The 15,695-nt window shown below is 41.5% G+C and overlaps 1 protein-coding gene across 1 annotated transcript in view; it reads left to right on the top strand.

Annotated features, from left to right (window-relative positions):
• VSTM4 (V-set and transmembrane domain containing 4) overlaps positions 1–15,695 on the top strand; it is a 92,762-nt gene that overhangs the window by 30,342 nt on the left and 46,725 nt on the right. The window contains exons 4-5 of the mRNA XM_011355461.1: positions 3,850–3,918; positions 11,575–11,682. Coding sequence (XP_011353763.1) covers positions 3,850–3,918; positions 11,575–11,682 — 177 coding nt within the window. The remainder of the gene's footprint in view (positions 1–3,849; positions 3,919–11,574; positions 11,683–15,695) is intronic.

The following is a 15,695-nucleotide window of genomic DNA, read 5'->3' as shown; positions in this document are numbered from 1 at the left end:
GGGACCCCTGGAGAAAAGAAGAATAGAAGAGGAGGATGCACATGAGTGGCCCCAGACAAGGCTCCCTGGGAAGCAGAGCTGACAACACTCCCAGCAACTGGGATAACGAGACCTTCCCAAGGCGACAAACACTGCCCACCTTCACATTAGCTATTTGTCGAAAGGCCAGTCTCAGAGAACAAGGCCACCTTGAGGGCACTGACCATGTTCTTCTCACTCAGAAAGGGGCAGTATGTCAGAAGCTCACCTGGATCAGGGGCCCAGCTTCCCAGGCCAGGTGTAAGAGGGAGGGTGAGTGAGGATGGGAGCCTGAGGAGTGTCAGGGAATGTTACTCTCATCAGTCATGCTCCTTCCTGAGCAGGGACTGTTGTCCTGTTCCTCTTCCCCTCCTCAGAAAACCCAGCACAGAGGAGTGCGGCCCCCACCCACCATCAAGACCCCATATGACAACCCATTGGTTAAAAGACTGGATGAATGCACATGAATCCCTAATCTTTGAGGGATTAAACTGAGAACTGTCCAAATGATAGGTAAGGACTTTCAGTTCCCCTGCACTAATGCTTAGGAATAACCAGGACCTGGGATATGAAAGATTGCATGTTGCCTTTTCCCCAGTGGTCTCAGAGTCTGGCTGGATCACAAGGTGAAGTGAACAAAGATTGAAAGTGACAGATAAAAAGCTGTTACTTTCTAAAGTCATTCATGCTCTTTCATCAAGAGATTTGCATTTTATTTCAGAGAGTCTTTGAGCAACATTAATAATCAGTGATTGAAAAATTTGCCACTCTTTCTTCAGTCAAGCAAAGTATTACCTTGAAGTATATCATCCTCTGCCATCCTGTCTATTCTGCTGTGGCCTCTTACACTCAGCATCTCCAGGCTGACTGTGGTAAATTATGTCAGCCACGCACAGCTGTGTCATGGAAGGGGGTGCATTAATAAAGTCGGTGAACCCACTTCTGTCCATGACAAAGCCCTGATGTTGTGTCAGCCTGGCTTTATATCACGGTGTTTCTTTATGGTTTGTAGACTCAGACACATGGCTTGACAACGTATCAGATTTACTTTGAGATAGCATAGGATTAGCAGCTGAAACAAGAAAGTTATGTGGAACCTTGGGAAAACTTCTGAAACTCTAGCAGAATTCATGTAAAGATTTCTCTTTCTTGTAGGAACAGATAAGATTATGATCAGTGTTGCTGACAAAAGTTGCTGCACTTTCCCATGAAATAGTTGCACTAGGGGAAAATGGAGAGCATCCATGAATTCCTTGCTTAGAGCCTCATTAGCTTAGAATCCCAATTTGCTGGCTCTTTCAGCTCACATCTCCTGAAGGTGATTGGGGAGACCTTGTTATTCTTCTTTCCCAAATAAGGCAAAGGGAATTGTATTTGGACTAAACAAAGGGTCCACAATTTCTCAAAAGAAAAAAAGTGAAAGATGAATAAAAAGTTGTCTGAAGGCACTTGCCTTCGTTAGAATGATAATAGCTTATTTGAGCTGTAGACATTTAGCCACAAGAACTCTCTTTATTTTTGGACCATTGGGACAATTGAAGATTCACAGTCTAGGACAAAGTCTAGGCTGCCAACAAAGGACCATGTTGGAATTAAGTGCGGAAATTAAAGCAGGTCATAAAATAGACTAAAACTCCTATCTTAGGGAGCTAACATCTTTATGGTTATGAATGGCTTACTAGGTCTCAGGCACTGTTCTGAGCACTTCTCATATATTTACCCATTTGATACTCACATTTACCCTGAAAGTAGGGACTTCTTGTAATCACTACATAATAAATAAGGCTACTAAGGCACCGGGAAGTTAAGTGACTTTCCCAAGGTCACATAACCAGCAAATGACCTGGATTGGGAATAATGTGATTCTGCACTTCTGACCAGCCCCAAGGAGACACTGAAGCTGCTGTTCCATGGACCACACTTGCAGTGGTAAGGCTTTGGACCACAATGGGCATCCTTGACCTCTCGAAAACAAATTCCTTAGAGATGCATTTCTTTCTCATTCCTGTAATGTCTTCATTAGGACTCTTCATGGTTATCCTAGCCTAGGCTCAATTATTTGAAACTATGAAACCCATTCAAGCTAATTCAGAAGAGAGGAGGGGATAGTTTAAGGATACAGAAATCATAGAATGCAAGGATAGCAAACACAATAAATCAACCCTTTTGAGATCCAAAGTGCCATCAAGATCAAGTCTTTCAGTCCTACAGGTCCTCTTACCTCTACCTTTCTCTTACAGGTTTTGCCCTTTGCTCTATTCCGCTTTCCTATTTTCCAAACAACTGTCCACCCCAAATCAGCCCCAGGGTCCACAATAACCATTTATACTCTGTTTCTTAGTTTAAATTCTTGAAAGGGGAATCTGATTGGTTGCTCTGGCAGTCAGCAATTACAGGGGCTGTGTGGGGGGCAAATTAAGCAAGAAGGATGGCAGATAAATTGTCTGACATATCTAATATGTGTAAGACCAAATATCCACTAAATTCTTTCTTGGATGTCCAGATTGCTTACTTTGTGGGGCTGTCAGAAATAGATCATTTATTTACTAGGCACCTGCCAGTTGCCAGGCAGTGTGCCAAATTATGGGAATATAGAGGTGGAAATACAACTTTTGGTTTTAGGGAATTTAGGTTCTAATGGGGAGGAGTTCTTTGGTAATGGTAGACTAACTTATAGCATACCAAAGCCCCCCTGGGAACATTCGAAAAGCTGAAAAATCTGGAAAAAAATCTGCATTTCAGCTTTTCTAACTACATATTTATATTTCATAAATATATCTGTATTACATAATTATACAATTATATATGTGCATATATATTTCAGCTACCCTAACTGTTCTCTGAAGGACAAAAAAAGATAGAGAGGGAGGGAGACAGGGATATAAATAGGTAGTAGATAGATAGATGATAGATCATTTTTATTTGGGTCCTAGATTCTCTTTTTCTAGAGTTCTTTAACATAGTAGCCACTGACCACATGTCCCTATTTAAATTTAAATTTATGAAAATGAAATACCATTACAAATTCAGTTTCTCAGTCCCATATGGACTAGCTACATTTCACATGCTAAATAACTACATGTGGCCAGTGGCTGCTCTATGTATACAGTGTAGACATAGAATATTTCCATCATCTTATAAAGTTCTGTAGGACAGTATTTTAATTCCCTGACATTTTAATTTTTAGATTTTTACCAATGATTATGTTACCCCTTTGCCCAGAACCTTTCCCTGGCTCCAGACTCTTGAGTATGATGTTCAAGGTTTAACACAGTATAACTCACTTCTGTGTCCCTGACTGTTGAAAGCAGGCACAGTGAGTGCAGTGATCAACCACTGACTGAAAGCAGACAACATAATCTCAAATCAGATGTCCATTGCTTTGTGTGACTGTCCTGCACAGAGAATGGTGCTTAGAGCACTGACCCTGAGTCATCAGATGACCTCAGCCTTCTCTATCTTGTGATACTAAATGGTAAAATAAATAATGTTTTGGTTTTTGGAATTCCTATTGGGAAACTATTTTGCAAGTATAAGGGGCAAGTGGGATTTCTACCATACTGGGTCCCAGCTTTGCCATTTATTGGCTTTTAAACAGAGAATTTAATTTTCCTCTCTGCTGCCTCAGGACTCCCAGTTGTTATGTGTAAGTCATCACACCTATCCTTGGCATGTGACTTGTGACACTTAAATGTGGTTTTGCAAATGTGAAAAATTACTTTATAAATCTAAGTGCCATTTAAGTCGTATGGCATTATTTTGGATTGCACTGTGGGTCAGGTCCATAAGCTACTCTACTACATGCTTTGCCATTTCTTTTTTGTCTTACAGTGATTTCTCTCAAAGCTTCAGAAGACTCATCCTTTGATAAAAAGAAAGCGACTTGGGCATTTTTTGAAGGTAAAGCTTGCATATTTCTTTATGATAAGATGCTATCTCACTTTTAGATAATTAAAAAAAAGGAAAAGAATAAGAGGAAAGACCTTAACTTTTTAGTTTTGCCACATCAAGTTGTTTTCTTGTCCGAAACTTAAGAGTAGGACAGGAATTTCTGGTGGTATGTGCCCACAGGTTTTGAAGGAGTGAAAGTGAAAGCCCCAAACTGCATAATTTAGGGTTGTTTGTTTTGTTTTGCTCCAGAAAGTCTACTCCCAGGTGATATTAGGGAAGGATCGTCAAGTAATATAAAAATGGAAAGTACATCACTCTAACTAATTTTATCTTAGGTTCTTAAGGAATTTAGGATTCTAGCAATAGTTTGAAAACCTTAAGCAAGTGATTTTCAACCCATTTGGAAATCACTGGGGATTCTTTTAAAACACTGAGGCCTGCATCACATCTCTAGAGATTCTGACTGACTTGGAACTTGTTTAAAGCTCTCCAGATGACTCCAGGGTGCAGCCAGAGCATAGAGTAGTGTTTCCCAAAGTTAGTCTCAGACCAGCAGCATCAGTATCAGCATCACCTGGGAGGCTGTTACCAATGTACTTTGTTTGGCACCATCCTTGCTCACAGACTCAGAAAATCTGGGGGTGGTACCCAGCCATCTGGGTGGTTTTGATGCAGGCTCCAACTTGAGCCTTGGAGCAGTGATTCTCAACAGGAGGTGAGAATCCAAGGGACATTTGTCAACCTATGTATACATTTTTGGTTGCCACAACTAGCATTTTGATGCTATCGGCATCTATTGGGTACAAGCCAAGGATGCTGCAAAACAGCCTGCATTGCACAGATTAGAACCCCACAACAAAGAATTATCTGGCCCCAAATGTCAAGAGTTCTGAGGCTGAGAAAACTAACCTAAGAGAAAGAAAAGTTCACAGAGATTGTTATTAGAAAGAAGTTGAAGGTTATGACCGTAAGTAATGAAAGAATGTACATTGTGAGTTCTCAGTCAGAGCCTTTGATCTGTACAAAACCAATTAATGTAAGAGATGATCAGGAAATTATAAAGGATTGCATCTTGTGGCATTTATTGATGGGGATGACCTTGTCAAAAGGATCTAAGGAGATGTGTGTGTCTTGGGGCCTCGCAATCCCTTTTTGGTACTTCAACAGGTGTGGAAGCAGAGCTAGCCCTAGAAGAGAGCATTTGGTCAAACCTACCCTTCTAAAAGCTAATTAAAAACAGTTGGTTGAGGTACTTTCTCTCTTGGAAAAATGTAACCATAACTATGAACATCATTTGCAAACTATAAGATGTCACCTAGGTAGGCCATTATGATTTATTGTTTCATTTTAAAGTCATAAATATTGTGTCTCTCAGATTGTGATTTACTCTAACAGTGATTCTTTGTATTCTCTGATTTTCATCTGCATGCTTTGTAGCTGCCTTTTTTTTTCTTTATTTGATGACCTTCTTCTAGCAAAATAATCCCAAATTCCCTCCCTTAGCCTTTCATTCAGTGAATGCCTGCTTGTTCATTAGCAAAGACATGAAAGTGACTTTATTCTTCCTGGGGTGAAGCAGTAGAAAAAGCTATTAATTTAGTCCATGTTTCTGGAGCTGCCCTATAACCCAGGCACTGTGAAGGTGTGTTATGGAGATGTCTGGGTGGTGCCTCGAGGCAGGTCATTGGCAGCTATGACAGCAGGAACCCTATTTATCATCAGATGCCTAAAGATCTTTTCAGGACTTGTTAGTAACTCAGACTCTGTGCTTCCCTCCCACCTTCCCTCCCCCGCAAAAAATTCTGGTTATTACATTTAGGAAGTGATTAAAGAATTTGCACTTTATCGAGGCTCCAAGTGTTTCCAGTGCAAGTGGTCTGAGGACCATATATTGAAAATACCAGGGTACAAAGACCCAGACTTTGTATATTTGGAAGGATTGTAGCATTTAGTCCCCATATACATTGCAGCATAATTAGCATCCCTAAAACACTTTGTGTAATTAATATTTTATAATTCATGTGTAGCTACAGAATCTCAGGATTACCCTCTACCTAACTCTCTGCACAATGTCCATGGCCCAAATTGCCCTTTCTTCTCAACACAGAAAACTAGGTCCCCTCTGGGCAGCAGAATTAGCACTCTCACTCTGCATAATGCCTCAGAGCAGCTGTTTCCACAGTGCTCTTTTCCTATGATTTCAGCAGCAGCTTTTGTGGGTTTTGCTTTCTTAACCCAGCCATAGTGTTGGTCAGGTCAGGATATGGTTGAAATTCTCTGGCATGTGATCCCGGGCCTTTGCCCTTTTGTTCCTGGACAGTGAGCTGCAGTAGTTCTTGATGAGGGATATCCATCCTCCTAGGCTTAGTTGGGCCTGGCTGTGTGCCAGCAACACAAAAAAGGCATTGTCAGGCCTCTTGGTAAGATGCTAGAGTGAGTTAAAATCCCTCTGGGCTGTTGCTCAGGTATTTTGCCCCAAGTAAGATGATATTACAGGCTAGATTTTAAAAAATACAGCAGAAATACAAGTTTTCTTCACAGAACTGTGATCTGGACATTTGCATTTGCCTTAGAAATGGAGAGGACTGGCATTGACTTTCTAGATTCAGTGTGGTTCAAGAGAATTGGGTTCCTTCATTCTGTTGAGGAATGCTGGAGTTACCAGGTTTCAAAGCAGCTCTGAATACCCCTGTAGGCCTCGGGGTTGCTGGGCAACAGGTGCTGTGCTGTCTGCCTTTTGTTGAGTCTACTCGGACTGGCCTGCTGTGGCTTGGCTTTCTGGAAGCAAGGGAACTGGCACGCGGACACTGTGCACCCCATCTCTGCCTCCCTGCCAAGTGAGCATCACGCCAGCCTGCCGGCTGGCCCCACCATCTGCTTCAGGGAGGCTTGAGCTGGGGGCCGTGGGGAGACATTTTCTGCATGGCGGCTTGCAATTGAGCCTAAAAATGACACTGATGCCTTAGGAAGTCCAATGGCAAAAGACAAAACTGCAAATGAATTTGGGGAATATAACAAGATTTTTAGAACTATTTTAAGTGTGCAGGTATAAGTAGTATTTTAAAAGTGAATCCCAGATTTGGTTAAGTGCAGACGTTTTGTTAAATTTGGAACTGAAAGCTTGGATTCAGTCTCTGTACAAGCATTGTTTGGCCTGGTCTGTTTTAAAACCTTTGAGTCAACATTTATAATTAGAAGGGTGTTTACATAAAAGTTAAGGAAAAGTCAAAAGATAAGGCAACATTGGACAGGCATTTCAGCCTCAGAACGGCTACCTGGAGCAGAGCCGAAGCTGCCTCTGTGGAGCAGGGTACAGCTTTGCTCTAGGTCACCTAGAGAAAAGTGGCCCTGGAATGTTAGGAGTTTATGACCCTAGCTTAAATGGCTCAGATTTCAACCTTTGTTTGCAGAGAAAGATAGGGGAGGTAGTTTCAGTGTTTTGAGTAGATAAAGCAGGACGATCGTTCTTAAGCAGCAAAAGAAATATTTGGAACAGAGAAAGAAATGAGAACTTTGGGGTAATAGTTGCTGCCCAATCCAGGAAAACTCAGATGTTCTTTTTTAGCTTTTCTCTCTGCAAGGTCACAGTAAGGTTCATGTAGCTTCAAGAACACAGCAGAGAGCAGGCATGATCCTTCCGAAGCCTGTGGGGACCCACACACGGGTGGCTAGTGCCTGTTGGCCAGGGTTCACAGCCTGGAGGGCCTGCGTGCTTTGTGGTTAGCTGAGCCTTCCAGACTGGCCAGATGTTTTATGATTCTGTAGCCGCAGTTGCCTGTGGAGAGCCCTTTTGTGCCACGTTAAAGAAGCTGTGATCTAAAACCATAACGTGGGCCTCTTGGAGCCCCTCACCTCCTGCCAGGGCAGAGTGGACCATAGATGTCTATGATATGCTTCTGTGGGAGATTCTCACTTTGGCCTTGTTTCTCCTTGGTTCCTGCAGTCCCAGAACCAAGGAAAGTGTCCTGATGAAGAGGTGAGCTTGTGGATCACGTCACTCTGCTCCAGTGGCTCAAAAACTTTAGTAAGACAGTGGCTCAAAAACTTTAGTAAGACACTTTTTCTCCATGTCAGCGATGAGACTGAAACCAAATTGCCCTTTTTGTCCAGGGATCCATATCTGCGGAACCCTGAGAGGCAGTGTCGCGCCCACCTGCCTCATGCCTGTGGGCCTGACAATGTGACCGCATTGTTCACCATCTTCTTGTGCCAGAAATGAATCCGAAACCTGGACTAGTTCTCTTAATGGTGTGTAAATCCAGGATTGGTCATATGTTCTCCATGTTTTGGCCTGGCCTGTATCTTGTCACGAATTCTGCTCTGTGACCTCTCCTCTGTTCTTTAGACTTTCAAGTTGTTTAAACGGAGGCCCAGGCCTCTTTCCTAACTGACTTGCAGAATGCTCTGTTGTATTAATCTATGAAGCTCACACATCTGAGACAGAGACCTCTCTATGGAAAGGGAGTTTTCATTTTGGTTATAGAAGTTTTCTCTATTTCTATCTCAAACTCTTCATATACCATTGAATTCCTTGACCCTGTATTCTGGCTTTGTTCCCCACCATCCTGCTGAATTGACTTTCTCCAAGACTTTTCAAGCAGCTTCCCAGTGGGAAAACCCAATGGGTGTTTTTCAGCAGCACTTGATGTTATTAAGGAATTTTTATTATAACATTTTAGTTTCTTGGCCTTTGGAATTCTATGATGCTCCCAATTCCCCTCTGTGGGAGACATTTCCTCATTTCTACCTACCCTGCTAACTTAAATATTAGTGCAGGTGCTCCCTTCACCCGCAACCTTGTTCTGTTGTGATTTCCACTTATTTTTGTCCAGGCTTCTAAGTTTCTAGGAACAGAAACCCACTCACAGTAGCTTAGGCAAGAAAGCCGACTGAGCCTAAGACCATGGGAGTTGCTCATGGGCTCCAGGGGCAGAATCTGCACTGGGCTTCCCCGGGGCAGGGGCTCTGGAGGGGGAGGCGGAAGGAAGCCGAGATGTCTGATTCCATCCCATTCTCCCTCCTCCTCTGTCGTTGACCATAGCCTTACCTGCTTCTGCAGGCTCGCTGAGGAAGCCAGCCACTCCACCACCCTTAGCATGCTTACTTTTTCAGTTTAAGCACTTAACTAACTGCTTCTCCAGTTCCCAAGGGCTTTACAAAGGTACATTCCTATTGACTCAGCAATTCCACTTCTAGGAACTTAATCATAAGCACATGATGTGAGAGGTACCTTAAGGTTTAAGCTTATGGATGCTCTTCATAGAATCATTTGCTATAGAGAACATTTAGAAACAGTTTGAGTAGCCAATAAGATATTTAGCCACTTATATTAATATGATAAACTTTTATCACATTTTAAAAACAGTTCAGAATCAATTTTGAATAGAGCTTAATGAGAAATTGAGATTAAATAAAAAGCAAAATATGAAACTACAATTTTAATTCAAAAATATATACATATGCATCATAAAGTAAACCAGGGTAATGGATACTGAATACTTTATTTCTCTCTACATATTTTTTCTCTATATATTTTTATTCTCTCTATATTTGCATTTTCTGTGTCATTTTAAATACAACTCATTGTAGAGCTCCTGTCTTCTAGGAACCCTTCTTGGCCTCCCCACCCTGGGTCGGGTCCCTTTTCTGCCTGTTTCTAGTACTGGGCACACACTTGTATTGTCACAGGTGCTGTGCAGCCTCTGATTTCTTAATGAGAGGACCTTTGGATGTTCATCGTTACATTTCTTGCTCCATGTAGGAGCATGGCCGATAATAAATGTGTATTGACTGAAGAAACTTAAGTTGGCAGAGAAACATTTTTTTGAAGTTCAAACATTTGCCAAGTTCAAACATCTGTAGCTTTTTGCTGCATAGAAGGTTAACATAAAGTTTTTAGCTTCCCTTCCTCTTTCTTAGCATTTTATCAATCAGATTGGTGATAAAGTTGATCATTGGAGTTTAAGAAATGGATGTATATTGTTAGGGGTTAAATGTTTGTGTCCTCCAAAATTCATTTGTTGAAATCCTAACCCTTAATGTGATTGTGTTAGGGGGTGGGGCCTTTGGAAGGTAATTAGGTCATAAGAATGGAGCTCTCATGAATGAAATTCATGTCTTTGTAAGAGGAGGTGCCATGAGGGTTTGCTTGCTGCCTCTCTGTTCTCCACCATGTGAGGATACCAAGAGAAAGGAGGAGATACCAGGAGGAGAGCTCTCACCAGACACCAGATGAGCCAGCGCCTTGATCTTCTGAGAACTAAATAAGTGTTTATTATTTAAGCTACCCAGTCTATATTTTGTTATCATAGCCCAAACTGATTAAGACATATGTGAACATGGTTTTACTATTGGATCTTTAAGTTTATTTTGAGAAAACTGTATATTAACATGTATTTCTAGGAAATAATACAGAGAGATAGATCTTTTGTATCGGTTTGTATCCTTTACCTAACTTCTCCCAATGATAATATCTTGTAAAACTCTAGTACAATATAGCAACCATGATATTGACATTGATACAGCCAAGAGACAGAATATCCCCATCACTATAAGGGTCCTTTATAGCCAAACCCAATCCCTCCCATCCCCAATTCCCTCCTTAACTCTGGCAACCGCTAATCTGTTCTCCATTTCTATAATTTTGTTGTTTCAAGAATGGTATACAAAGTAAACATTATATAAAATAAAATCATACAGTATGTAACCTTTTGGGATTTTTTTTTCACTCAGCATAATTCTCTGGAAATTCATCCAGGTTGCTGCATAGGTCAATAGTTTGTTCCTCTTTATCACTGAGTAGTATTCCATGGTACGGATGGACCACAGTTTGTTTAACCATGCACCCACTGAAGGACATTTGGACTGTTTCCATATTTTTGGCTATTATGAATAAAGCTGTTATAAACATACATATACAGGTTTCTGTGCGAACTTGAGTTTTCATTTCTCTGAAACAAATGTCTTGGAGTATAACCGTAGGGTTGAATGCTAGTTGTAGGCATGTCTTTTAAGAGACTGCAGCTGTACCATTTTACGTTCTCACCAGCAGTGTCTTACGGGCCCAGTTTATCTTTATCATCGCTAGCATTTGGTATTTTCATTCTTTTTTATTTTAGTGATTGTCATAGATGAAGTAGATCTCATTCTGGTTGAAATTTGCATTTTTCTAATGGCAAAAGAAGTTGAACATCTTCTCATGTGCCCCCTGTGCATTCTCTTTGGTAAAATGTCTTAAGTTTCTGCCCATTTTCTAATAGGATCGTTTATTTTTACTGTTGAATTTTGAGAGTTCTTTAAATCTAGATACTAGTCCTTTGTTTGATTTATGCCTTGTAATAATTTTTCCCAGTCTGTAGCTTGCCTTTTCATTCTATTCATATGAGTGGTTCAGGAGCAAAAAAAGTTGTAGTTTGTGAAATCAAATTTATCAACTTTTTCTTTTTTGGATGGTGCTTTTGGTGTCAAGTCTAAAAATTCTGTTTAGTCCTAGATCCCAAAAATTTTTCTCCTATGTTTTTTTCAAAGGTTTTCTAGTTTATATTTTACATTTAGGTTGGTGGTTCATTTTGAGTTGATTTTAGTTTATTGAAGTTTATTTTATTTGGTGTATCTTCTCTGATGTGAGCTGTCCTGACATTAACCCTCTGTGTCTTTGCCTTTTAGATCTCTATGTGTATGCCGTGTTTGTGTGTTGTGTGGGGATTCTCAGTGTTCTGCTCTTCACCCTGACCATCATCTGGCAGTCGGTGTTCAGCAAGAGGAAATCCAGAGGTAAGAACAGATAAGATCATGTCTAGAATGAGAGCACAACCAAACCACAGACAGCAGAAGTACTCTGGGCAAAGTATCATCGTGGCTGAAAAAGTTTTCATAAATCAGGGATTTTTTTTCCTGTGACTGTTGAGCAAAGTGAGTGAGAAGATGTGTCTCCCTTACACTCTGCTAAAATCAACTGTGATCATTGCTGATATCATTTAAATTCTCTTTTTGTCCCCTCAAATTCCTTCCTTCCTTTGTTTTAAGGACCCTGACCTCTGTCATTCTCCTAGATCAGATGAACTTGGATTTGATTCTGGTTCTGCTACTTAAGACTGAGTTTTTAGACACTTTCCTTAACCACTCCGAACTTCAGTTTTCTCATTTATGGAATGAAAGAAGATCGACACCACCTTCCTTAGACTGAATGTTCATAGAGTGTTTATAATTTAATTACAGTGCTGGTGCTGTGCCTGTCAGGCAGGTGGGATTAGAAAGGCTCCACTTCCCCTTTTTCTCATCCAGTCTGAATGTCCACTTTTTCTTGTTGGTGTTCCTGTTCCCCTGGACTATCCTCCACCCCTTCTCATTTCACTCTTTCTTTTTAGTGACTACGGTTCTTATGGCTGTCTGTTTTCTGTCTCTAGCCTTGCCTCTCACCAAGCCTCAATGTCACATTTCTACCAGCTTGTGTGCATTTCCTCTGAGGTACTCTCCCTGCAACTCCCTTCAGAATTTCCAAAACAGATGGGGATGCTATAGCTCCCAGAGATGACATGGGTAAGAGCAGGGCTCTAGAATTAGACCACTTTGGTCAAAGGGCAACTCTTCACTTACCAGCTGATAACTTACCATGCCTCACCTTCCCCATCTAAATAATGGGGAAAACAGTTGCATACCATTCTCATAGGATTGTCGTGATGATGAGGGTAACAGACAAACAAACAAACACCCAAACAAAAGCCCTTAATACATTCTGGCTCCTTGTAAGTGTCCTGTATTTATGATGACATATGGTTATAGTTATACATAATAATTATTATTAGCCCAAGGTCATAAAGCTGAGAAGTGTTAGATTTGGTGGTCACAACTTGAGGGGACACTCAAACAGGGAAATTGAGCATTGTTTCCAGAGGGAGCTCTCCCCAGAGGTGTAAGCAGGGCTAAGGGAATCAGGGAGGGAGGGAGAAGGAGGCACTCAGGGACCAGTGCCTGCAGGAATCTGTTTTCACCCTAGACCTTAGAGGACAGAGAAGGAGAGATTCTTAAAACTTGCAAGACCTGCAGCTGCTGGAGAAGTGTCACTAGCAGGATCCTTAAAAGAGGGACTCAGGCGATGCCAGACCAGGTGGCTACAGGAAGAGGGCCAGGAACATGCATTCCTCAGACCTTCCCTTCACCCTCTCCTTCAGATGTCCTGTCACTGCTTTGGTTCCACCAACCAGAGGCCACAGGCAGTGCATAGGAGTCAGCCTCCAGGGGCCCGAGTATGGTGGAAAAGGGTGGACGGGGATCCGGAAGGATACATGGAGATTCCTAGCATAGTCAGCATAGATGGGGTGAGAGCTATAGCTAGATCTTTCTCCTCCCCAACCTGCACCCTTCCCGCCAGGCTTTATGTGTGTCTCTGTGCTGTGCTCTGTGAGCCTTCCTCCATGGTGTCTGCCCACCTCATCAACAGTTGCCAAGCTTTCCACCTGTTCCAAACCCTCGACTCTTTTTATGAGCTTGTGGCACATGTGCAAATGCATTTGTTTCCATTCAAGAGGACAGTGTGTAAGGCAGGGACCCTTCTCCTTGGAATTTGGCTCATGACAGCTGCTCAACAAATGGTGGACAAATGGTTTTAATTTTTTTTTCAGCTGCTTGGCCCGCAACTGTGGGAGTTCGGAAGCCGCATAGGCAGTCTTTAAGCCTATTTTGCTCTAAAGACACCTACTTCTGGGCTCACGGGCATGATAGAGAATCTGCTGTGAGTTGCAGGCTATGTTAGGCTTTAGGCAGGATGAAGAAAACAAAGCAAGGTAGTTAGTTAGTTAAGGACACATCTATATCCTCCAAGGCCAGCAAAGGCAGATGGACACACTCTCCAGGCTTCACATAGAGTCACTGAGAGTCTAATTCTTAGCTGCCCTTGTCTTCCCTGGAGTGGGCTCCAGACGGCCTCCTGTGCTCCTGTGCACAGTGTCCAAAAGCCCTACTGAGCTTTCAAGAGCTTTGCCTGAGCATCTGCTGTGGGCCAGACTCTCACTGGCTCCTCCACATTTTCATGTAATCCTTGTCACCAGTCCAGGATGACAGTTCAGTCACTCCCATTTTACAGAACATAGCTGAAGAACTTGATAAAGTCCTGAAACAAGGAGTGGCCAAGACTAAGCCCAACCTGATCCCTAGCTTCCCACATTTCTATTCAAGAAAACCTCACCCATCTAGGGGCTGACGTTGCCCAGGAGTTTTCCTTCTAACTTTCATGGCAGTTGTTGGCGAAGTCCTTTCAGAACAGCAGTTCATAGCTCCTGCAGCAACTGGGGAGCTCGGCTTCGGTCTGGTGCAGCTGTACCATTAGGCTGGCCTCAGATAGCCCTGGCAGGGCAAGTCCTGCCCCATGGGAGTCCTGGTGATAGCCGTTGCCTGGACCCCTTAGAGCAGCACCGCCCCAACCTGCAGTAGCAGACCATTCACCTGGAAACCTGCTCAAATGCAGATTCTGATTCAGTGCATCTGGGCAGGCCTGAGAGTCTGCATTTCTGATGAGATCCCAGGTGGTGCCACCTCTGCTGGTGCGAGGCCACACTTTGAGTAGCAAGGCCTTAGTGCAGATTCTTAACTCTATCCCAACCAGCACCCTCTTTTACAACAAATATATTGAAATGATCCTATTACTATCTTGAAATGAAATTCATAGATAAGATATGCTACCTCTACCCCCTCAAAACAATTTAATGCTCTAAAATATAAAGAAATAAATAGAAAATAATTTGTAACACAATATAACAAAGTTTAGTACTTCTTTTGCACTTCATCTTTTGAATAAGTTTGAATTTCAGAGAAAACTTTCTGTGTATGTGAAAGGATTTTACATATATGTATATATTTATATATGTTACATTTACATATAACATACATACATGATATATATTAAATGTCTATATAGTCATGTGCCATATAACGATGTTTTGGTAAATGAGGGACCATATAGATACTGGTGGTCCCATAAGAGTACAATGGAACTGAAAATTTCCTATCACCTAGTGACATCGTTGTGCTGCCAGTTGTATTAAAGTATAGCACATACAATTTTGTCTAGAACGTAATACCTGATAATGATAAATGACTGTTAGTAGTTCATGTATTTACTAGACTAATACTTTTTATCATTATTTTAGAGCGTCCTCTTTCTACTTTAATAAAAAAAAAATACATTGCTATAACAGTATGTCATGTTACCCTGGCAGTCTCGTACATCCCATGTTTACCACGTCTCTTAATTACATTATTTTCCCTTGTGCTTGATTTAATCTCATGTTGTTTTATAAATTTAGTGTAGCCTAAGTGTGCAGTGTTTATAAAGACTACAGTAGTGTACAGTAATGCCCTAGGCCTTCACATTCACTTACCACTCATTCACTGACTCACCCAGAGCAACTTCCAGACCTGCAAGCTCTATTCATGGTAAAGGTACGGTCATGCCCTATATAGGCGTACCATTTTTTATCTTTTATATTATGTTTTTAGTGTACCTTTTCTATGTTTAGATGTGTTTAGATACACAAATACTTACCAATGTGTTACAATTGCCTACAGTATTCAATACAGTAATAGGCTATAAAGGTTTGTAGCCTAGAGGCGATAAGCTGTCTCACACAGCCTAAGTGTGTAGTCGGCCATACCATCTTATAGTTTGTGTAAGCACACTCTATGATGTTCTCACAATGAAATTTCCTAACAACACACTTCTTAAAACATATCTCTGTCATTAAACAGCACATGACTGTATATTACATTTATATTACATATATTATATTTAC

This window comes from Pteropus vampyrus, unplaced genomic scaffold (assembly GCF_000151845.1).
Source record: "Pteropus vampyrus isolate Shadow unplaced genomic scaffold, Pvam_2.0 Scaffold20, whole genome shotgun sequence".
NCBI lineage: Eukaryota > Metazoa > Chordata > Mammalia > Chiroptera > Pteropodidae > Pteropus > Pteropus vampyrus.
This window is presented reverse-complemented; position numbering and strand designations above follow the sequence as displayed.